Below are 24,929 nucleotides of genomic sequence, written 5' to 3' on the forward strand. Positions count from 1 at the left end.
CCTCGCTTCTGTGGCGCCTCTTTTGGCGTGAACCGAGGTTGTGGGTTGCCAAGTAACCAACATCCCAAGAGGACCAACACTTTATGAATCTAATTCTGTACCAGCTAGAGCATGTATCTCCTATTTCGCCACTCAGGGAAAGTTGAGTAACATTTCCAATACAAATAGAAACAAACAGACAGAATCAATGAAACAGCACAGAATCCGGGACTTGAATATTTTGGAATAAGGAATTGATCATGAGATCAGATGTGGAAGCGCCGCTATTATTTGCCCTTTGTAGCCAATGAATCACATTATGCTTGGTCGGAGGAAATCGTCTGAAATTTAATTTCCAGTAAATGAGAACAGTGGACACAATGGTTGACTTATATTCCAAAAAGTGTGTTCCATATAGTATTGACTTGGGCTGGGAATCTCAATTTACCTCACAATACAGGGCTCACGATAAAGATATTATCTCAATACGGTAATAGGGTAAAACAAAAACAAATGAAAAAATAAATGTCATAGTTTACAGCCATCCCATGCAATACTGCTGTTTGATTATCGTTCCCTCGCTCTATCACGGTTTTTCAGAAATTCATTAATAAATGATCGCTGTTTCGTGGTAGACTATGCCGTATTATTAGTAAAAAATATATGGAACAACAAAGGTATATGTAGTATTCTGGCCACTAGGAGTCAGTAATGCTCCACTACTGAGACATGACATTAGATTACCATCAAACTGCATGAAGTCAGCCATGGCATGTCCAATAGAGCAAAAATAAGTTCTCCTCCCTTTCTGTGTGGAAGTGGTAAGTTTTTGCCTTCTTTGCGCTTCTTCCCTACTCCATTTTGAACCCTTTCTTAAGTTTAGAATACAGGGAATAAATAGGAGGTTAACTCGTTAACTCGCAAGCTTGCTAATGGTTAAAGAACAATAGGAGTGTCTTTACACTCCTATTCTTCTTCAACCATTAGCCATTAGGGATGTCCCGATCCACATTTTGTGGCTTCCAAGCTGATCCGATTTTTTTTATAGTCTTGCCGATCTGATCCCGATCTGATCCCAACGTCGCTTTTCAGAAAATATGTCGCCAAGAGGGTTTGGAATGTCACCGGATTTTGCGATAAAGTCGCAGTTGGCAACACTGTGACTTCCGCGGCGGTAGTTCCGCCCAACTTTCTGCCACTCTGGCGAGGAACACTTCCTGGATGGCATGTAAACTGGTGACTCAACTCACCGAGGAACGGTGAATGACGTTTATAGAGGCTATATTTGAATGATAAAAAAAAATCGATACAAGGTGAGAGCGTATCGATAATCCATTGTAAGGTAAAACATTATAGTATAGTATGATATATCGTCACACCCCTAGTATTTGACATACAGTCACCGGCCACAATATTAGGTACACCTGCTCAGCTCCACAACAGATGTATCAAAAAACTGTCTGATAGTTGACAGAACTCCAGGTTTTATTTTAAGATGCGTAGCGAAGCCTTTTTCTCTTTTTTTCCCCCCTTTAAAAAAAAAAAAAAAGCTGTTCTCTGTGTGCGTATACACAGGGCAAGCTCATATAGCTAGAGGAAGGGACCTTGACAACTACATTGTTATAACGTGGCACACTGAAGTAAGTTTACTGGCATTCTCACATCTAAACACCACCTTATGTTGCATCTGCACTCTCCCCTAATCTTTAAATATAATTGATACACATTTGTAATGCTTAAAGGAGACTTTTCTATCCCTGTGTCATAACCAAAACTTCTGCCAATGTATACTCACACGTATAAAAAGCATTTTCTCCCCAACACGATATCGACCCTGTGAATGTCTCTCCACATGGAACTTATTTGGACACCTGCAGGGGGGATCGTCAGCAATATGTCTTACCTGTAAGACACACACACACACACACGCACACATATACAGAGACATAGACAGTATTATACAACTGGCCATGTTTGCCCTGTGAGGTCGGCAATCACAACTGCTGACTTACAGCATCATCAAGAAGCTTTCCTGTGCTCTTCTTGCTCGACGTGACTTTTGGAGGGGTCGGGGACGGGGAAGGAGATGGAGAAGGAGACGACGAGGGAGATGGAGAGAGGTGCTGAACTGGGGATGCAGGCGACGGAGGAGGTAGAGGTGCTTTCTCTTCCTGTTCTATCTCCTTTTCCAGTTTTATAAGGCCAGGAGGCTCCACGTTGTACCTGTGAGGGAAAATAGTCCTTGTAGTGGCATGCAGTGTGTATTATAGTATTCAAAACATGCAAAATACGTTTAGCAAATGAAAATTATGTATACTGTACTTGCCATCCAATACAAGAGCTGTATAAAAAATTGTACCTGGAATTATACATTGTTTATATTCGTCTATTGTATTGAATCTAACAATGTTTAGGCGTACCAATTGTGGCCAGGTGAATGCACGTTACCTGGTTGCTATCCGTCCCAACTGTAACAGGCAGAGACAAACTTCTCGTGGTTGCTTGTGAAGAACTTCAGAAGAAGAACGCAGTGTTAAAAAGCTATGAGTGAACAGAACACGGAAAAAAATGATCTTATAGCTCAAACTAAACCAGCATGCTAACATGCTCTCAAGACGAATGGTAATGTATGGTGCCGCGAATGTGCTAACATGCTAACAGTTGATCACTTGCACACAATCGAACAAGTTGATGATGATGGTATGAGGACATGAGAAAAACTTGAGAGTGATATTGTTGAATTTATCCTCCAGTGATCATGGTTGGTTTTGACATATTGGACTGACAGGCTGACATCTGTGGGTACAATATGAAATACTAGTAGAATTACTAGCAGAGCTACTCAAAAACATAGCAAGCATAAATAATAATCATTTTTAAAAAGTAAGCACGGAAGTCCACAGGGATAGAGGGTGCAAATACATTGGACCCCTGCAAACAGTCGTCCCTCGCTACATGGTGGTTTGAACATGGCGCCCTAACTCGGTTTTTCCAAAAGTTAATACATGATCAGTGTTTTGTGGTTAACAAAAATTTATATCTAAGCAAACTGTACATATTCTTGGCCTAAATTAAGCATTTTCAAGAATAAAAAAGGCTAAATGAACAAAAATATACATACAAGGTCTTCAGAAGCTGCAATATGTAGCGTAATGTAATATCTAACGTGTAATGTGCGCCTTTAAGATGGCCTTGGAAGTTATGTCCGCTAGCTAGAGTTGACTGTGTTTAGCTGAGTGTTAGCATGGTTAGCAGTACAGAGAGTGCAAGTGGCTGGAGTGAGTTGTGGGCGAGAGAAGCTCCTATGTGAATGTTCGCTGCATTACATATTCTACACTGGTCACTAGGTGTCAGTAATGTTACATTGAGGAGACAATAGCCGATGGAAGTACAAACGTGTGAGTCTATGTTGTGTCTTACTTATGTCTAAAATGTCTTATTCTCTATTCCAGTCATCCCTCTTTTATTGAGGTTAATTGGTTTCATACCCGACCGCGATAAGTTAATTTCCGCAAAGTAGGATTCAATATTAATGAACAGAATATTTTTGTAGTTTGAGCATAGAAACCTGTTTATGACTTTGAAAATGTGTTTTTTTAACATTATTAGAGCCATGAAATAACACCCCTATAGTCAGTCACCTTTACACTTCTATTATTCTTTGTTTACACCACATTGTGCAACACTAATGCACAGGCTACGGGATCACTGCATAAGAGACGGCTGCCGCTCATAGCACATTGCAAGCTGTCACGCTAACTAGTTAGCACCCATTTTATTTGTTCTAGACTTAAGAAAGGGTTAGGCGGGCCGGACTGGGTGCCCTGGCGGTCTGGGTGGGGTCTGGGGTTTGGCATGTGGCCCGTGGCTTGCCCGGGTCTGTGATGCGGTGGGTGGCCTGTCAGTCGTGCACCCTCGGTTCCTCCCCGCTGCGCTCGGTTTGGGCGGTGTTGGGGGGTGGGCATGTGGGGCCCCCCCCTCCTTCCTGCTACGCTGCACCAGTTCACACACATATAGGCCTTTTGGGGGGGGGGGGGGTCCACGGTCGGATGTGGCGGGGGGGTGTGGTTGCCTTGTGAAGGCTCCTTTGCCCCTGGCACGCCTCAGACTCGGCCACCCCTCAATTTTAACCGTACAATAGACACTTAGGGTTTGAGGGGGCTGGGCAGGCGAGGGGCCCACCATACCTCAGCCTTCCGCCAATTTTGATTGCCTTGTTAGCTGTCACTCACATACATCCCTACCATATACATACACATGCACTTCTCAGGCACATAGAGGTCTGCCCTCCAGAGTTGTCCTCTTATTTATTTATTTTTTAATTGCATAATAGACAATCCCATCTCATCACATACTGTACATGGGTGGAGTGCGCTGGATCAGGGCACCTCCTGCATATTCCATGGCGCCTGTCTGCCACCTAGTCACCAGAGTACTACATATGACTTGTCTTTCAATATTTTTTGCCTAATAATAGGCCATAGTCAATCACGAAACGATCATTTATCAATACCTTTTTGAAAAACCTTGATGTTGGAACCACGATGTAGCAAGGGGTCACTGTATTATGTCTACTACACTGGGTAATACGAGAATAAAAGTGACTATAGGGGTGTTATTTCACGTCTAGAGGGCTGTAACAATGCTAAAAACTTTATTTGGAAGGTTGTAAACAGTTTTTTATGCTCTACCTACAAAAATATTCCATTTATAAAGAGGGAATCCTTCTTGGCAGAAATTCACTTATCACTGTTGGGTCTGGAACCAATTAACCGCTATAAATAAGGAATTATTGTTTTTGAGATTCAGCATTTGCAACCCCACAGATTTGGTAAAAAAAAAGTGCATAGATATGTATATTTCTTTTTCTCAGAAAATAGGCAGTTTACTCTGCAGAAAAGATGTCTCATGCATCCTAAGTCGCTTCTAATTTATAAATATGTGATAAAGAATAAAATGTACAGCATAATAATCCAACATACAGTCCAGCATAAATGTACAACGTAAAGATGTGACATCGGCACCCTGTGTGGCCACTGGCTTCGACTTGTTACAATCCGGCCTCAAAATTTGTAGTGAGTTAATACAGCATGTGATCGTAAATCGTTACTGGAGCTACAACTGCCAAGCAGTGCGGATTATGCAGAAGGAACGCCTTCTCGGACTGCCCGGCTAGCAGGGTGACCCAGCAGCCTTTGTCATGAGCGAACAAAGGCAATTGAGGAAAGACGGGAAGATGAGCTGAATGGAAGAACATCATCAACATCAAGCTAGCAAGAGGGTTTGGAAGGCGAGGAGCGAGGCGGCAAATTTTTTTGCAGGTGGTCTCGAAACATAACCCTCACGAATAGCAGGGATCTATTGTATTTAACACGCCTGGTCACTGGCAGCCCATGCTAAACCACGGCATGTGACACACAACTCACCGTGAATTATACACACTGTATCGAATGCAGAACGACAAACCTGGTATTGTTGAACTGATACATCCCGCCATGGAAAGAGGGGAAACGATGGGAGGAGGAGGAGGATGAGGAGGAGGAGGAGGAAGAAAGAGACAACTGTCAGCTGCCAAAGTGTTTTTGAGGGTGTTCACTGAGAGGACGGCTCACTGAGTGAGAAAACTTGGCCTTCAAAAATTATTTGCATAGCTTGAATTGCTTGGCAGCGGTCCACTGGCTATTTGTAAAAAAAAAAAAAGATTACGTAAATATTCTTGGTATTTTTGTTACTTCACATGTTGTGCATGTGACTGCAGAAAAACAAACATTGATGTGAGACAACACAAGCAGGGAGAATAGTGCCTACTCTTGGCTGAGAGAAACATTTGCACAATGTTGGCCTACTTTCTTCGCACTCCTTGCCTGTGCTTTTGTTTTATTATGCCACTACTGACAGAGCCAAGCATTCACAATCATTTTAGTATGTGGCCTGAGAAAATATCTGTCTTATTATTACCCCCACAGAATATGAAAGCAAGAAGGGGAAGCGGTATTATTTGGATGGCCATTGTTTTTTTGTTTGTTAGTAGAGGTACTGAAAAAGTACACAACTGATTTAAATGAAGAGTGCCGTTCAAGTATCCAAGAAGAATTTTTGGTGAAGATGTGATTCTCCCAAAAAAATCACCTACTTAGTTGCAACAGAACAAGGATCGTTGGGCCTTGGCAGAGGTCTACATTGTTAGTTTCATGATTTTACATGTGTGATCGCCAACATTCTGAACATTTCATTGAACAAGAGCCTTCACACTACAGACGTATGCAAGATTTCTGCCTGGCAACAACATCTTAGCAGAGTGGCATTTCTGAGTCAATTTTGGTTTCTAATTTGAGAAATACTTTTCACATGAGGTTCGTTCACTGAATGCTTGCGTTGCTAAGGCCTAATACACACCTAAACCTTCTGACTCAAACAAACAAGTTTCCCCAACTCCAACCTCACGACACCAGGACAGGAAATTGGCTGTGTTGTCTCGTGCAAAGAAAGATCCAGAGGGCGCACTCCGCCGGCATGGAATCCTTCGATAGGGCAGAACCTGTGAGAGACACAGACATGTGAGCATTATATACAGTGGTGTGCAAAAGGGTTTGTCCCCTTCCTGATTTGTTATTCTTTTGCATTTTTGTCACACTTGAATGTTTCAGATCATCAAACAAATTTAAATATTAGTCAATGACACAAAATGCAGTTTTTAAATGAAACTTTTTAGGGGGGGGAAAAATCCAAACCTACATGGCCCTGTGTGAAGAAGTGATTGCCCCCTAAACCTGTTAACTGGTTGCGCCACCCTTAGCAGCAACAACTGCAATCAAGCGTTTGTGATTAGTCTCTTACAGCGCTGTGGAATTTTGGCCCACTCATCTTTGACGAATTGTTGTAATTCAGCCACATTGGAGGGTTTTCCAGCATGAACCGCCTTTTTAAGGTCAGGCTACAGCATCTCAATAGGATTCAGGTCAGGACTTTGACTAGGCCACTCCAAAGTCTTCATTTTGTTTTTCTTCAGCCATTCAGAGGTGGACTTGCTGGTGTGTTTTGGATCATTGTCCTGCTGCAGAACCCAAGTTCGTTTCAGCTTGAGGTCACGAACAGATAGCCGGACATTCTCCTTCAGGATTTTTTGTAGACAGCAGAATGAATGGTTCCGTTTATCACAGCATGTCTTCCAGGTCCTGAAGCAGCAAAACAGCCCTAGACCATCACACTACCACCAACATATTTTACTGTTGGCATGATGTTTTTTTTCTGAAATGCGGGGTTACTTTTATGCCAGATGTAATGGGACACACACCGTCCAAAAAGTTAAACTTTTGTCTCGTCAGACCACTTAGTATTTTCCCAAAGGTCTTGGGGATCATTAAGATGTTTTCTGGCAAAATTGAGACGAGCCTTAATGTTCGTTTTGTTCAGCAGCGGTTTTCATTTTCACTCTGCACACAGGCCGTTTTTGCCCAGTGTCTTTCTTATGGTGGAGTCATGAACACTGACCTTAACTGAAGCAATTGAGGAATGCAGTTCTTTGGATGTTGTTGTGGGGTCTTTTGTGACCTTTTGGATGATTTTGATTGATTTTGGTTGGCCGGCCACTCCTGGGAAGGTCCACCACTGTTTTTGCCATTTGTGGATAATGGCTCTCACTGTGGTTTACTGGAGTCCAAAGCTTTAGAAATGGCTTTATGGCTTTTTATGGCTTTTTCCAGACTGATAGATCTCAATTAATCTTAGTTAAGTTATGTTTGAGCAGGTGGGGCAATCACTTTATCACACAGGGCTATGTAGGTTTGAATTTTTTTCTCCATTAATAATAAAAAGTTCAATCCAAGATGGCTGTGCACACGTCTCCGCGCTGTTCACTCTCTGATTCCGTGACTATTATCGGTTAACTACTAACTTCTTGGGTTAACTATTTTACCTTTTGCTGAACTGTCACTACTGGTTGCTTCTCAAGGCTGTGGGCTTGCAGTGTTCTAGCATCGAGCGCTCCTGTTGGAGATTGTCGACTGGATCCCTCTGCCTCGCCAGAGTAATCCTGATACAGGATTGCGGGATTGTGGAGCCCCGCGGAAGTCCTCGCAGGCTTTCAGCTGTTCCGGCCCTCGACTCCAGGTGACTTAGGCAGAGAGTCTACTTGGGGATGTCCCGGCTTCTGGGACTGGCTAGCGGTGACCTCGGTGGAGCGTCTCCCGGTTGCGCTGTGTGCTGTTGCCTGGACGTAAGGACCGTGAGTTCGCTTGTTGTTGCCGATGCCCACATGAATGTTCCGGTCTCTCAGTCACTCCCCTGCTGCTGTTCAGTCTTCGTGGGGCGTGATTACTGCTAGCCACTTACTAGCCTGTTCGTAGCTAGCATTGGACTCCGGAAGTTACAACTACTGGCCGGACGAACAACCGGCTCGTTAGCGCTCAGTGGCGAACTAGCCTCCTCGGTCCCAGGAGATAGGCTACGGCTTGGGTGCGGACATTGGCTTGTGCGTTAGCTCCGATCGGCGAATTGGAGGGCCGGCTGCTGCCTAAATATACTCATCTCATTCAATAACAATGACCATGACACTGTTTCTGTTGCTGTCTTTCGTGCTTTCCCCTGGATTAGTGTTTCACAGTTGTGGTGGTGTACCTGACCAGGTGCCTCGTCCACCACTGTGGCTGCCAAGTTCTGTCACAGACACTGGGTCATTAGCTCTTTTTAATTTGCCGAATCTGTCACTGTTACTATCTCATGGATTACTTCAAAATGATTTTAATCAGCTCTGTTTATGGTGCTCTTTTGTCTTAAAAACCTGTTTTACCCTCACTGAAGATACACCTCTTATGCTTGTGAGGCCAAATAATGTCATTGTGGCATCATGTATTACTATGAAAAAATCTTCTTATCTTATTTTGCTTTTACTCTTGCTCTCAGGCAATGTCCAGTCAAATCCAGGGCCAGGCCTGAATAACATTAGCACTCTCGATGAATTTAAGGCTCAATCTGGCCTTGGTCTATTACATTTAAATGTAAGAACTCTGGTCCCTAAACTGGATCTTGTCAAAATTTGGGTCCAATCGACTAATACAGATATCCTTTTCTTGTCAGAGTCTTGGCTCACTAAATCAATAACGGACAAAGATATTGCAATTAGTGGGTATAATGTCTTTCGATGTAATCGCCCAAGGAAAGGTAGTGGTGTAGCTATTTATATTAAAAATAAATATAATGTTACCCTGCTGTCCTCCCTCTCTATAACTAAACAATTCGAAGTCCTTGCCCTGAGGTTGAATTTTGCACTTGGTCAGACTCTCACTATCATAGGGTGCTATAGGCCGCCCTCTGCATCTCCTGACGCTCTATCCTCACTCGAATCATTTGTAGCTGGGTTAAACGTCAGTGAGCTGCTTTTGGTCGGAGATTTAAATCTCGACTGGTTAACCACATCATCAGACAACCTTAAATCGCTTTGTGACACTCTAAATCTGACTCAACTTGTAAATTCTCCAACCCGCCCAAACACTAAAAATCATTTGAAATCATCTTTAATTGATCTGATTTTAACAAACACCCCCCATAAGTACACAAGTATAGGTGTATTTGCAAATGATCTCAGTGATCACTGTGCCATTGCAGCAACAAGAAATACTAAAATCCCCAAATCTAAGACACATATTCTCTTGAAACAAGATAATAAAAATTTTTGTGTGCAAGCTTTTCGGCATGACTTGGCCGCATTTAAATGGAGCAGAATCTCCTTATTCAACGATGCTGAGCTGGCCTTGAATTATTTTTACGATGAGTTCAGTCGCATCATAAATAGGCATGCTCCCATCCGAAAATTTAGGGTGAAGGGACGAAAAAATCCCTGGTTTTCATCTGATTTAGGAAACCTTCTGAAGGACAGGGACACTGCCTGGGCAAGGGCTCGAAAAACTAAATCAGAGGCAGATTGGCTTAGTTTTCGGCAACTTCGAAACAAATGTACTTTTTTAATCAAAAAAGCTAAATCTGACTTTTATTTGACTGAATCAACAAAATATCTAAAAGATCCCCAAAAATTCTGGCAGGTCATAAAATCAACTAATCATGAAAGGACTAGTGACCTGCCAACTTCTCTGATTTCTGATTCAGGACCCGTGTCTGATAAGAAAGCCATCTTAAATAGTTTTAATGATCATTTTATTTCTGCTGGCTCCTTGTTTGAGTCCTTACATCCCGAGCTGTCGAAAGCTGATCCAGCCTATGTAAACTCACCCCTGGTCCCAACATCAGTTAGTGGTGGTATGACCTGTCTTTTTGAGTTCACTGCTGTGACTGCCTCTGAGGTTCAGAGTGCTCTGAGGAGACTGGACACAAAAAAAGCTGCTGGACCTGATAATGTTGATCCTTTTTTCTTAAATTTGGCTGCTGATTTTATTGCAGAGCCTCTAGCGCATATTTTTAATCTGAGTTTTATCAGCAATAAAATACCCAAAGTTTGGAAGTCTGCATTCGTTCTTCCCCTGTTAAAAGGAAGTGATCCTTCTAATATAAATAATTATAGACCTATTTCTAAATTATGTGTATTAGCGAAAGTATTTGAAAGGATCATCAGTGATCAATTAACAGACTTCTTAGTGTCAAATAATATTTTATCATTGTTTCAATCTGGTTTTAGAAAACAGCACAGCACTGTTACCGCCGGTCTTAAAGTTTTAAGTGATTTTATAGAGGCTCTGGACAGTAAGAAACATTGTGTAGCTCTTTTTATAGATTTATCCAAAGTCTTTGACACAGTAGACCACGGACTCTTGGTTGAAATCTTACACAGCAGTGGTATTTCAAAATCGGCCACCAATTGGTTTTCTGATTATTTAACCAACAGAACTCAGTGTGTGCAGGCAGCAGGATCCACCTCCACTACTCTGGATTTGTTGAAAGGGGTGCCCCAAAGATCAGTTCTGGGTCCCATTTTATTTTCATTATATATCAACAGTCTGTGTACTGATGTGTCAAACGCATTTTATCATTTTTATGCCGATGATGCCATTATTTATTGCTGTTCATCCTCACTAACTCAGGCTTTTGACTTTTTACAAGCTGCTTTTAATGTTGTTCAGTCTCGTCTGAGGACCCTGAAATTGGTTTTAAATACAGAAAAAACCAAGCTCATGGTCTTTTCAAATTCCAGTGTGTTACCAATAAACATGGCAACCGTTGTAACGCTTCAGGGTAACACCATCGAGCTGGTTTCTAATTATAAGTATTTGGGGTTCCTTCTTGACCATGAGCTTTCCTTTAAGGCACATATTACAAAATTAGTTTCTAAACTCAGGGTGAAACTTGGATTCTTTTATAGAAATAGAACTTGTTTTTCGCTTGGAGCCAGGAAACTGCTTGTTTCAGCTACATTTCTCCCTCTGATCGACTACGGAGATGTGCTGTATATGGGGGCTCCTCTCAAGTGTCTCCAATCTTTAAACAGTGTCTATCACAGTGCCTTGAGGTTTGTCACTGGTGATGGTCGCCTTACACATCATTGTGACTTATATGTAAAATCAGGACTGCCCTCTTTAAGTGCGCATAGGCACACTGGCTGATCCTGATTTACAAGGCTCTGCTTGGCTTAGTCCCAACATACTTAAGTACTTTACTCCAGAGAACTGAAAGTCAGTATGCCTTGCGATCGTGTGACATCCTCCATCTCTCTGTTCCCCGTGTGAGAACTGAACTAGGGAAGAAAGCGTTCTGTTTTGCAGCCCCCACAGCGTGGAATCTTTTACAGGCTGAACTAAAGCTCTCGGAACTCATCCCTTTTGGAGCCTTTCGGTCCTTGCTGTTGGACAAAGAGCGTGAGACCACAGAACAGTGCCTTTGTTTTAAATAGCTTTTTATGTATTTTATCACTAATCACTTGCACTTTACAAAGTATGTGTGTTCATATACATTGTATGTAATCTTTTAGATTTGTATATTTTATCACTTGTGACGTGTGCTGCTGACCTCTTGGCCAGGTCACCCTTATAAAAGAGATCCTGATCTCAATGGGTTTTTGTCTGGTTAAATAAAGGTTGAAAAAAATTTTTAAAGCATTGCAAATTGTGTTCAGTTTTGTTGTAATTGGCTAATATTTACATTTGTTTGATGATCTAAAACATCTGACGGTGACAAACATGCAAAACAATAAAGACATCAGAAATGGGGCGAACACTTTTTCATACATTGTATATTCACAGTATGTACATGTGCAAGCTGACCGATAGTATACAGATCAGTATTGGAGATGGTGTGTCAGAACAGTAGGGCTACTTTACCAGACTCACTATGATTGGCGATCAGATGACATGCTCGTGGCCCACAGCTCTCACACGATCCCCACTCGGGAGATTATGTGCCTTACTGTGGTTTTTATACAGGATATGTGTGCGTATGTGCTATGAGAAAGGTGCAATGAGCTCATGGGCGAAATATGCAGGCTTTTGTGGGTATTTTTCTTTTTTTTCCAGGCTCCCCTATGGGCTGTTTTTGTCTAGGGATCCTTACTGTTAATGAATGACTTTCCTGGAAAAATAACCATTGCCACAATTACATTAACTTTGTGACCTAACAACCAGTGTAATTCTTCCTGCACTGGTTTTCTCAATTAGCCAGACATGTGCTTATCATTTCAAAATAAAAGCACAGAAGACATTTAGTTGCCGTTTATACGGGACCTTTTTAACTAAAGCAATGATGTTGTTTTGGCTGATCGCATCTATGATGACAGCGTTTCAGTGCCGAAAATGCAAGCTGAAAATGGGTCTCAAAGGACATGTTCTCACTTTTATTTCTCTGTATTTTCTTGCACATACAAACAATGACATTGTCAGATTATCCCCATTCACACAGAGCTACAAAAACACCTGAAAACAGCCAGGCTAGCACCAATCCTCTTCCAACTCAGCTTGAGAATTTGAGTTATGATGGTAATGTGTTTCTACTGTAATGTGCACTTCACTGGAGATTACAGGCATTATGAAGGTCATTATCAAGCAACAACAACCCTGTGTTCTGCCATTTGATAATAAATGTGACGTACTTTCACATGCTCATGTATGTGTTTTGCACTGTTATTATTATTGTATGAATGAGTGTGAAAAACCACAATGTTTAAGAACCCATGGATTGTTCTTGTGTAAACATATGCTTATTGTTAAGAATTAGGCAGTTCAACTCATTAGCAAGTTTTAAAATGTTTTTCCTTGCATGTCGGGTTGAAATAATTTATTATCTTTATCTTAAACACAAGTCATCGTAAAGAACAAGCGAGAGGTTGTAGTACACAAAAGAAGATAGAAGATGATGTGACTGCACCATTTTTTATTAAACTGTGGGGTTGACTGCTCCAATGAAAGAGAGAAAACCCATTAAAAAAACTGAAAAAAAAACCTAATAATTTTGTCCGTCATGTTAGTTAGTGTTACTTTTGGGATGGAACTCTACCATTTTAACAGTTGTGGATTGTTGTTGGATTTGAACTTTTAATGGGTTTAATGAATCCCTTTCTCCACAAAGTTTAATAATTGTCAATGTTGTTTTTGCGTAATCCTGCAAATGGCGAAAACAATACCTCTTTGTGCATTTGTGCTTGGTGGAGGTAATAACTGCAGCATTTTCCCAACACATCTCTTTTCATATCTGTACATACTCAGCCCTCAGCCCCTGAGACAGCAATAAAATTCACAAGATAATGATGTGGTTGTACTGAGTGTATAAGAAAGATCATCCTCCTCTTTCTTGATATAGAAGCAGGACACATGGGGAGAATGGCAAGACAGCATCCGAGCATAGTGCATAATTCCTCTTCAGCAGGAATCTCACAACGTGTACGAGGAGCAGTTTGAAAGCGGGCGGATAAATGTTTTATCGTGGGCGGGTATAACGGTAAGCATGATGACCTGCAGAAGTACCCTTTTTTAAATTGAATGAAATCTGAAAAAAATTTCATTTAGCTGATGTCCTTGATTTTCAATTGTTTGTGGCTCTCAGTGTGGAAAACCACTTAACATGTACACACAGTGATTCAGCATGTTCCCTGTACAACAACAACATAATGCTAACTTTTGTTCAGTTACTCAAGGATGTCCGACAGGACCATCCGAGGACATTCCTGCTTTCCCTTTCCGACTGTTCGATGTGATCAATAGCTCCTCTGTTCCAGGAGGTCCTGTGTCCTCTCACGCTCATTGACTTCAAGCATTTCCTCACGTCTGTGCTGCGATCAGGAGACCCACCATCACTAGCACAGCCGTGGCCCACTACAAACATCAACAAATCACACTAACGCACTAAAGGAGTCTTGTGCTTCCCATCTGTACTCGAAACAGAAACTCAAGTTGATGTTTTTTACATCCTCAGACAGAAGCATGTAATCCCCCTGAACACCACATGTCTACTCAAATAGAATAACAACCTTGTTAAAATATGCAAAGTTATCCTCTCTGAAGAAGACATACAATACCTCTATCTTCGTGCCCCCTTCAAACCTGCCACAGACAAGTGGAAAATATATAGAGTAGCCATCATCAAATGACGGACCTCGGTCCGTATACGGACCCAGCGATGGCCCTTTACAGACCCCTGACCAATTAAAGTGAATGGGAAATATAATAATGGCATATAATCATGCTCACAGACCGATTGCAGCAGCAGTTTGCGGGTGTAATTACTTCAGCTATTATGGTTACGTGACAGCAAACAAGGTGACGTCACTCAAAATGAGCCAATGAAATTGTTTGTTTACTTGCCGAGAAGCATGGCTTGCTCAAAAGTAAGAAAAGTTGATAGAGAAAACTTAACATTTAAATTGAATGGACGGACCAATAAATGTTCATTCTTCCAGAATCCAGTACCAAACCGCTGTGTCTCATAAGCTCTGAAAGTGTAGCGCTGTCAAAACTGCAAATGTGACCCAACATTACAATACTTGACAAAACACAGATCATTCTAGTTGACGTATCCACCAAAGTCTGATGTGAGAGCATGGAAAATAATGCCACTTAGAGCCCAGTATGAAAACTCTCCCTCTTTGCAAAACTAGGTAAAAGTGATGTTAAATGTTCAGTTGTCCATTCATTTCTCCTTTGGAATTATTTTTACATCATTTTCTGCATGTAAAACTATATTTATTGCCTATAAATGTGTATTGTGTTAAATTTGTTGGGTGTCTGGAACGGATTAATTGGATTTACATTATTTTCTACAGGGCCTAGTGGTTAGCATGTTGGCCATACAGTCAGGAAATGGGGAAGACTATGTTCGAATCTCCGTTGGGCATCCCACATTCACATGCATGTGAGGTTAATTGGAGACTCTAAATTGAATTGTGAATGTGAATGTGAATATGAATATGCGAGTGTGAATGGTTGTTTGACCAGTCAAGGGTGTACCCTCGCCCAAAGTCAGCTGGGATATGCTCCAGACACTAATGAGGATAAGTGGCATAGAACATGGATGGACATTATCTTCTATGGGAAAACTTACCTTGGTTAAAGTCCGTTTTGGTTTGAGTTGGACCTTCTGGAAAAGATTAATGATGCTAACCAAGGCACCACTGTATGTTGAGTTGTTCTAGTTCTGCTTCATCAATTGTTTTTCCCATGTAAAAACCCGACTGGATTCCACAATAACAGCTTAGGTGACTTGAACTAAATTGAATTGAACTGAATTGACTGGGCACTCAACACCCCATTATCAGGCAACCAACGGACTAAATGTTATTATGTCACTTCCCACAGGGGATGTAGTGCTCCATCATTTCAAGCGTCCTTGCCAGATGTATTTTTTCATTATAGCATGTGGAAAACTGCTGCCGACCTCCCTCATAGTAACATCCCAGCCTTTATCCAAAGCTCTGTGCCTATTGAAATTTTCAAATGCACAGCTGTTGCAGAAGAGAGTACGATTTCATTTGCTATATTCAATATTTTCGTCTGTCAGATACCATATGGACATTTATTGAGTAAGAGGTTCAATATGAAAAGCCTCTATTGATCTAATTGAGTGAAACCTAATATTAGTGTGTATCTGTCTCAGAATTAGAATGGAGTCAATAAAACCTGACTGCTGCTGTGCTGAAGCAATCTGTCCCCAGTCAATTACATTAAAAAGGGAGTAGTGACGCATGACATTTGTTTGGGGGGTTGAAATGTCAGCTAAACTAATGATAAGGGTTTGCATAGCAGACAAAATGCATTATAAATCTGGAGTGTCACAAATTAATTGGTTTAAAAGTGATTTGCTGTCTCCTCAGTCAGTATTAGCATAGTCATGATTAGGTAATAGTCAAGGTGCCTTGTACTCTACTACCTTTCTGTTGTTGAGAGGCATGTCTCCATTACTTTCCCTGAACTTCTCCTGCAGAGTCTCAGCCAGCTGGCACAGGAGGAAGCCGTTGTCTAAGCGTTCCATGAAGCTCTCAGCTGTGATTTCCAGGCCTGACCGAGGGACACATAAAGAAAAAAGAGGGACAATCTAGCAGAGGAAATTCATTATAAAAAATGTGAATAGAAATGAAATTTCCAGTCTGTTCCCAGTGGAAACAGACTGTGATGCAAGTAACGACACTAGAGACGACTCGCATGATGAAGCTTGGCTTGCGCTAGTCTGCACATGTTCATTGTGTTACATGAAGCCACCTTGAGGTGCTTCATTATGAGCTTGGCAAAGACGTGGTCAACTCGAAGTGGGCATCTAAACCTGCACAGTTAAACCGGATTGTCCTGCACACCAAATAGAGGTACTGTAGATTGGCAATCAACATGTGGTTTCAAATTGACTGACTTCCAGAGGTTCATTCTTTCTCAGTGAGATCATTGTGAAATTTGAGGTGGTGGCAAGAGGGTGTCTGTGGAAAGAAACTGGAGGTTTTTTTTTTTTTTATCCTTTCTGTTTCTTATAGCAGGAATCTGGGGGTTCACAGCATTTAATGAGTTCCAAATGTTGTATCGAGCCCAGAAAATGAGATTGCAATCTTGAGAAATACTCAGTGAGCTCCTGACTTACAGTATATGCACATGCTCCCGTCAACTCCTGCTGTGTGAGGATAATTTATTCCAGAGAGGTTGAGAAGAAGCATTTCATTTTGGCTCCTCTGTCCTATAAATGTCTCTGCCTCCCATCACATCATGACTCAATATGATCGAGCGTCTTGCTCCCCACTCAAACGGTGGACTTTTTCCTCAGCACTCCTCCTACCTAAAAGTTGCTTAGCCTAACAGCACCTCCTGGAGCTTACATGCACTTAAGCGTCATGAGGAAGCTTAAACTAATCGGACAATTTATTTAATGGCAACACTTGGATGCCTTTAGTTCCAATGCACCTGCAGATACCAGGCAGCATTTTTTCTCACTGTCTGTCTCTCTCTCTCGTTCTCTCTCTGTCTCACACACATGCACACACACACGGGTGAAAGAATGTTTGCAGCACATGCAAACATAACATCAGTTTAAAAGGGTTCAATGCTGCAGATATGTTGAATCTTTACACTGGTACCTGTAAAGTTGAATGCACCTGGAATTGCCCCGGAATTTGATCAAAAAGGGTAAGGGTGTCTCTGAAGTCAAGACAAAACATCAGAAGTCCAATCCTTGTCGTGGTCGACATCATATTGGATGTTAGCACATGGTGCTAGACGTCAGTTTGGCAAGCATCAAGGATTCATTTTGGGTGTATATTTAGTGTTTACTTTGGCTTTCTGTAACACTTATTCAAAACAAGGACCAATCTAAACAAGGCGTGTTAAGAAGAATGCATGTATTGTATGTAATGCATGCATTTAATGCCATGAATGAATTCAGTTGAGGCATCATTTCTCAAGTCTAATCTCTCATTTTACTTATACGTATATCAAATTATAGCCATTAACTTATTCATTTTGTCAATCCATTGCTGCTTAACAAGAGTGAACAGTGTAATTTATTACACTAGCAAGGCTGCTGATGCTCCTCCACTATTAGTCACCACTGGCGCTGCATTATCCTTGTGCAGTAATGATGCCCATTATTCAATTAAACTGAATCTATAGGAGTCAGGGGTGGGTTGTGAGGGCCAGCCAGGACTTCTCTGTGGGCCTAAACACTACTAGAAACACTGACCTACATTTACAACTTAAATTCATGTATTTGTTCCATGAAATCGTAATAATTTATTCCCAACAATTTATTATCTTCATTTCATCGTTTTTCTCTGGACTGCACTGCTTCTAGTACATGTGTGTGTAGTTAGTTTTTTTTTAAATGTCACCTTCTGTGTGTTGCCATGTCAATCTAATCTGGCCAGGGCCTTTCAGAATCAGTAGTGCTGGCCAATGTCTCTTAAACTGTATTAGCAATGGGGTTGTTTCTTTAACCAATCAGATTTCATGATTTGCCTCACAGTAACCCACAATAACGTCAACATTTTGCCATCCCCTGACAGCAAAATTGTTCGACGAATAGTTTGTAGAAATCTGTAAAGGAGGATGGATTTTGTCTCTAAATAATCAGCATCTGTGGTGACTATGATATAATACAAATGTTTTTATGCTTTTGTCATGACAAGTCCAGGGTGTACCCTGCCTCATGCCCAAAGTCAGCTGGGAGAGGCTACAACAACCCCCCCGTGACCCTAGTGAGGACAAGCGGCATAGAAATGGATGGATGGATGGATGTTTTTGTCATGTTATGAGATAAATATTGATTGAACTGCTCTAGATGATGTTGTAAAGTAGCGTTTTGGAGTTGTGTGATGTTTGTTACATTTGGCCCAACACCAAATTTACATCACCGGTGGAGGGTACGTGATGCTCAAAGTTACTAACAGTATTGACGACGATGTACAGTCAAAACTGTCTATAGCGGCCACTAAAGGGAAACGGCAAAAGTGGCCGTTATAGACAGGTGGCCGTTATAGACAGGTTGGTGGCCATTTGTTGTGTTTGCAGATACATGTAATTATACTGTTACATGTTGACCAGTAGAGGGCACTGTGGGACTGCGGATAAAAGTTGTAAAGAACTACTAGGTTAATAAACCACTGTTAATCGATTAAAGTGCATCTGCATGTGAGTCTCTCCTTCCCCACAACAAGTGGCATTACAGTATTGACCAGTGCACATTGTCTCACACCAGGAAATAAACGGTGTCACTGTCTGCAACAAGCTCCAAATAAGACGGCTTTTTTTATGTCGAACAACTGACAGTTTGTGTGGATCTTGTGAATGATTGTGACTGAGCTACGACTCAGTAATTAAAGTCTACACACATTGCTTAAAAAACTAAACTTTTTCGTGCATGAAGCTTCTGCTTGAGTCGGCATTTTGGCCGCTGTATGCGGTCAGATATTGACCAAGGGATACAAAATGGGTGGCCGCTGGCCACGTTACACAGGTGACCGCTTTACACAGGGTCCATAACACGAAAATTTTCTGCGGGGGATTTTTCAGTGGCCGCTATAGGCAGGTGGCCGTTCTATACAGGTGGCCGCTAAGACAGGTTTGACTGTATTAATAAATAAAGGGTTAATTGGGATTTTTTCTTTAGTAATAATGGTATTCATCCCTAATTCGCAAAATGCCTCGCTTTCTGTAATGCTGCACCTTGATTTTTTGGGGTTTTGTATATTATTGATGGTTTGTACAATTGCAATGGGATAGTGATGGTATTGATAGGTGAATTAAGTCTATTACGTCTTCACTGCAGGCTCGGGTACCAAATGCACGGCCTGCCACTGACAGGAGTTAATGTAAAGACTGTACCTGCTATACAGATTAACTTTTAAATGCTGTATCCAAATTGATACCCTGCAAATTGGTTTACATTTTTACTACTGGTCCAAATGTTACGCATATAATAATTCTGAACTTCACCTGGATTAAAAAAAATTGGACACACTCACCAAGCATATTAGTGAGCCACAGGGCAAGGTCTTCTTTCATGGGCAACAGGCTGGCTTCATGTCGACTAGCCAGCCACTGGTGGTACTGCTGCATGTCTGTCAGGCCGGGGCTGCTTGTATGTTTAGGACTCAGGGAGCTGCACATGGTTCCCTATGGAAGACCTGAAAAAGTTGCACATTAAGTGCTCATTCCCAAAACAAAACAAAATGTCTTTTTAGCCAACTAGTGTGGTTTACAGCAAGGACTCTAAATGAATACGTACTCAGCCGCAAATACATGGAACAAAGTGTAGTACGCCATGGCGTAGAAAGTCCGTGATGATGTTAAGCAAGAGAGCTGGGCAGGGCTAGGCGCACAACAATGTATAATGTATTCACTAGCTCTGAGCTGAGTGTAAAATAATATATATACCCGGTATATAAAAATGTGTAAAAATCCATTGTACTGCAGAAATATGAGCTCCATGTAATGTCAATAAAACTTGAGCAGAAGTATGAAATAAAGTGTTTCCTTCCTTACAGTGTTACCAACGCTTAACAATCAACATACAAATTAATAAATAACACCATTCCATTAAGTTGATAAAAAATATGGTTATTTTTTTCATAACCATAAGGCACAACAAAGAAATTTTATTAAAAAAGTACTTATATTATATGGATAATTAACTGGAAAAATTTACACAATGCAACAATACGGAAGTGGATGCGGGCCGCGAGTTTGAGACCCCTGATTTAGAGTCCTTGGTTTACAGTCATGAGATTTTATCCTCAGAGGATAAGAGAACCATATTCATAAAGTTGAACTTCTGTTGCACAAACCATCAGGAAGAACAAACTTTAAGTCAGTAAACTGAACGAGGCAGCAGGCCTTATTAATGCAGCCTGGCCATGGACTGCACTTCGCATCAATATGCAGAGAAATATTTAACTGCTCTCAGCGCCTGTAATGTGATTTCATTGACTGAGCAAAGCGACTCTCACGGCCTTTCAATAATACCCAGCTTTGCCAAGTGTTCAGTCTAATGTGAAAATCTTTTGCCTCCAGCTTCAAGCCAGGAATTCCACCACTATGACTCCTGGCATGCACGTGGAGGCAACACGACTGTGCAGACATTACAAAGATGTGATGTGTATGGTGTTTTGTTTTTATTCAAGGATGAATGATTAAGGACTTTGTGCCATGGGTGTACATTGTGCTAAAACGTGATCTGGTTTAATGATTATAACATACTCTTACATGCTTGTACGTACAGTATAAAGTGTTGTATATACAGTAATAGTATATATATTGTGTATATATTGTAATATGTATATGTAATATATAGTTGTTTTTTTCTCTCCTTTCCTTAGCATGCATGTCTGTCTGAATTTGGATGACTCCATTCCTGCCGACTCTCCCTGTCCTTTCCCTGCTGTGTGGTGCAGCAGACCATCTGCCCCAGGTTGCTAAGGAAATTAGTAAGTGGAGACTGCCCTGTGACATATTTTTACCTTTTTTTTTATTCAGCACCAATTGTGCTGATTGGCTGCAAGATCACATTGCTGTCTCAAATTGTTGTTCTCTTTTGTCACACATACGGTATTATCCCTTATGATAGGCAAATGGTATGCAAAGTTCAAGAGGAAGCACATCCACCGCATATGAAAAGCTTGTTTGAAGAATGTGGTGGCTGAAAATGACCTCAAAATACAGAGGCTTTGTGGCAAAATGTCAGGAATCTGACCTTTAAAGCAGTCTAACATTTCATGGTCATTCAGGAGTTGGGTGACACCAAATCACGCTACAAACCAACAGCGGACATCAGCACGTTGATGTGGGCCAGGGTCATGTTGTCTTCCTGGAGACTAGCAAAACCGGACCTGCTTTCACATCCTATAGCAGCACACAGGTTTAACATTCCCAACAGCACTGACTGGCAGACCCAATGGGGGCATTGGGACACGTCTTCATGTATCACAGCCTCACTCGTACAAGAACATTTTAGTCACATCTGGTTCATTTACAGATGTTATCTCAGTCAGTGGCGATTCTGAAATGGGGCAACTATCTATCTTCTAGTAAGTAAGCAAGTAAGTGGTGATTGTAAAATTATTGTGTAAACTTGTCTCATAATCCTTTGGAGTCATTTCCTTAGTTTGTGCCTTTTTTCAATTTTACCTGATTGTGAACTCTCCTTGTCCTTTCTCAGCTCTGAGGCAGAGTGTTCCGTTTACAAAAAAACACCATAGTGGGCCTGGCTGACTGAAATTTTTTACTCAACATTTGCCAAAAAAAAGAATGTCATCAATGAAGTTGTTTTATGTTGTTGTGCACGCTAGCTTGGTAACATTTTATTTGTTAATAAAAGTTTTATAATGATAAACATATAGACTTATCGTCTGTACCGTTTTGTAGTGCAGAACCTCTGAACTCAATTTGCAATTGGAAAAATATGCCTCTTGAATAAAATTTTGGTGGTCATACCGCTATAATGCATGACATCCCTATATTATGCAAGAACAAGTAATAAATTTGCGCATACCTAGCTTTTTCTTTGGATTTTTGTGGCTTTTATTGTAAGGCGTTTGTTTAAAAGAAAGACCCACATCAACAGTTGACCTTTTTCAGTGGTTAACTTCTTTTTATAAAGCCCAAACCGTCAGCATTACATCTTTGTCATTCATCATTAAGTTAAAACTTTTCATTCTTAGGTGTTAATATTAAGAGCAGTTAACTTATTTTTACATTTGTATGGCAATTATGAATGTTAAAATGTAACTTAAAACAGTTAATACAGGATATCACAAATCTGGGGTTGATCAGTATCCTACTAGCCTATAGTGTCCACTGTACATTGCAGTTAAAAAAAATTGGAAGTTTAAGAAAAAACACACTCCAGGCATGTAGCCCGCCTAAGGAGCTCATGACCCCCAATGAAAAACTGCCACTGACCTCCCTGAGCAATGTCACATTCTTTAATACTGTACTTCATTTAATTCATGTCTAAATTTTTCTCAAAAGCTACACTGTTCTCCAGAAATATGACTGAACATCCCGCTTGAGTTTGACCCACATACTGTATTCCTCCAGAAATATCTCTAAAAGAAACAACCAATTGTTGCTCTGGTTTGGCACCACACTGTTGCCTGACCTCCTCAAGTGCAGGTCAAAAAACACACCCAACCTTTCCTCTCCAATGGACGTTTTGTGTATGCAGACATCCCCCTAAACCTGCCAGCTACAGATGTGCTTGTCAAGAGCCAGATTCCATACCCAGATGTTGACTCAGGATTAGAACAGAAGACCTGCACAATAATAGTCAAATATACAAAGATATAAAGGTAAACATTCCTCAGACTGAGAGGCCTTGTGACTGCCGTGAAGGCACCATAACATGCCATGGTTGGCGGCAGATTGCTCCGGGAAAGACACACGGATGGGAATTTCAGCAGCTGAATCACATCAATTTAGAAAAAAATCAAGAGTGGCTCTGTTGTCTTAACCCGCTCCGCATGTCATGCACTCTGATCCCACAAAAAATGTGAAGATATGTCCATTTAAACCAGGGGTGGGTAAACTACGGCCCGGGGGTCACATCAAGCCCGCCAAGCATTTGAATCCGGCCCACCAGTTGCTTTGAAAGTATTTCATTTAAACATTTAAAATATAAGCAGGCAAAATGACTTGCAAGTACCGGTGGTCGGTCAGTCAGTTAATCTGAAATAAACACTTGATGGTGGCTTTTCATACGCAGCAATCCAGACAACAACCTCACCCACGGTGCCAAATAAACACAGGTCAACAAATATGTGACACACAACTTAACCTACCCACTGCACTGTCTGGGAAGTAAAAATGGAGGCACGTTCACATACTGGTTAATAGTCAATGTTTTATCATTCATAGTTCATATTGTATATCACACATCCTCAGTGGCAGAGCCAGACATTTTTCATTGGGGTGGCCAAGTTGAGACCATTACTCACATAGCGGTGGCAATAAATTCATACCTGAAATGTCTAGATGGCCAGAACGTAAGTGTCAACAGAAAGCTTCTTTCTCCTTAGTGCATAAAACCTCATCTGTGATCCTGTGCCTGGTTGCTCTGGATGCATTAATTTTCATATAGGCAGCATCTGGCCTTTAATAACCCATATGCTTTACATACACGATCAATAAATAACACAACTGTCATCGAACATATGGATGCATTCCTACAGAAACCCACACAAAATCTTTGTTGTTATGCCTGAATGTTTTAATAAATTAGTTTTGCAATTTGCTGCTAAGTGTTACAAAACCAAGAGTATTGTTTTTTTCATTTTACATCTGTATGATGTCTGTTCATTCAACAGTGGCAATAAATATTAAAAAGCCTCACGGCATTATTCACTACTCGGGCTGATGATGTCTTTAAACGGTCATCAAATGACAATTAATTGAATCCTTACTTTCCTTTTTAGGCCTATCTCCTCAGTTAACAACAACTTCCACCGAAACTGAACACAAAAGTCGAACAATTTCTGCCAATTTTGCATTTTGAGTGCTCACCCTCAGGATTCAGTTGCTGGGTGCGCACCTTCTTCTCACTCGTCCTCTGAGCTGCACGCAGGCTCCCACTTTTCATGCTTTTGACTGCCGTGCACGCACCTACAGTTTAAACCAAGTGAAGTCTGGACTGGGAAGGTCTTTCTCATGGCGCATTTGCACGGTGATCCAGCTACACACACACACACACAGCTGATGGGAGGGAAGTTTGATCTCCCCACCTCCCTTTACCAGTATGCTGCCTCATTGACTCATTATGACATATCTGGACTACATTCAATAGAACCGCTCGATAAATTCGCCCATGCACAATTGTATCCCTCTCTGTGACGCCTACTGGCTGACTGTGTAAACTGGTTGATAATTAAATCATAAACTTCATTTCACCGTAAAGTTAATAATATTGGAAAAACAACCATTCCGAATCGGTTTGGGTGTTGTTTGTCCATGTTTCTCTGTTAATGCTGTTTGCTGTACTTGTCTGCTGCCCGAAAGTAAACAAGATCACTAAACCCCATCTTAAGATACAGCTTTTATTTTGAAGGAGCCATGCCT

The 24,929-nt window shown here is 41.2% G+C and overlaps 1 protein-coding gene across 2 annotated transcripts in view; it reads right to left on the minus strand.

Annotated features, from left to right (window-relative positions):
* LOC129181915 (growth arrest-specific protein 2) overlaps positions 1-24,929 on the minus strand; it is a 28,538-nt gene that overhangs the window by 3,177 nt on the left and 432 nt on the right. Inside the window, exons 1-7 of one of the 2 annotated variants that reach the window (XM_054777687.1) lie at positions 24,378-24,884; positions 19,844-20,005; positions 16,276-16,403; positions 6,376-6,517; positions 2,428-2,491; positions 1,992-2,202; positions 1,775-1,882 (exon numbers count right to left, since the gene is read on the minus strand). In XM_054777687.1, the coding sequence (XP_054633662.1) occupies positions 1,775-1,882; positions 1,992-2,202; positions 2,428-2,491; positions 6,376-6,517; positions 16,276-16,403; positions 19,844-19,988 (798 nt within the window). In that variant the 5' untranslated portion in view covers positions 19,989-20,005; positions 24,378-24,884. Of the gene's footprint in view, positions 1-1,774; positions 1,883-1,991; positions 2,203-2,427; positions 2,492-6,375; positions 6,518-16,275; positions 16,404-19,843; positions 20,006-24,377; positions 24,885-24,929 lie in introns of those variants that run through there. The other variant, XM_054777688.1, reaches the window with a different exon arrangement.

Source organism: Dunckerocampus dactyliophorus, chromosome 5 (genome assembly GCF_027744805.1).
Source record: "Dunckerocampus dactyliophorus isolate RoL2022-P2 chromosome 5, RoL_Ddac_1.1, whole genome shotgun sequence".
In the NCBI taxonomy this organism is placed as follows: domain Eukaryota; kingdom Metazoa; phylum Chordata; class Actinopteri; order Syngnathiformes; family Syngnathidae; genus Dunckerocampus; species Dunckerocampus dactyliophorus.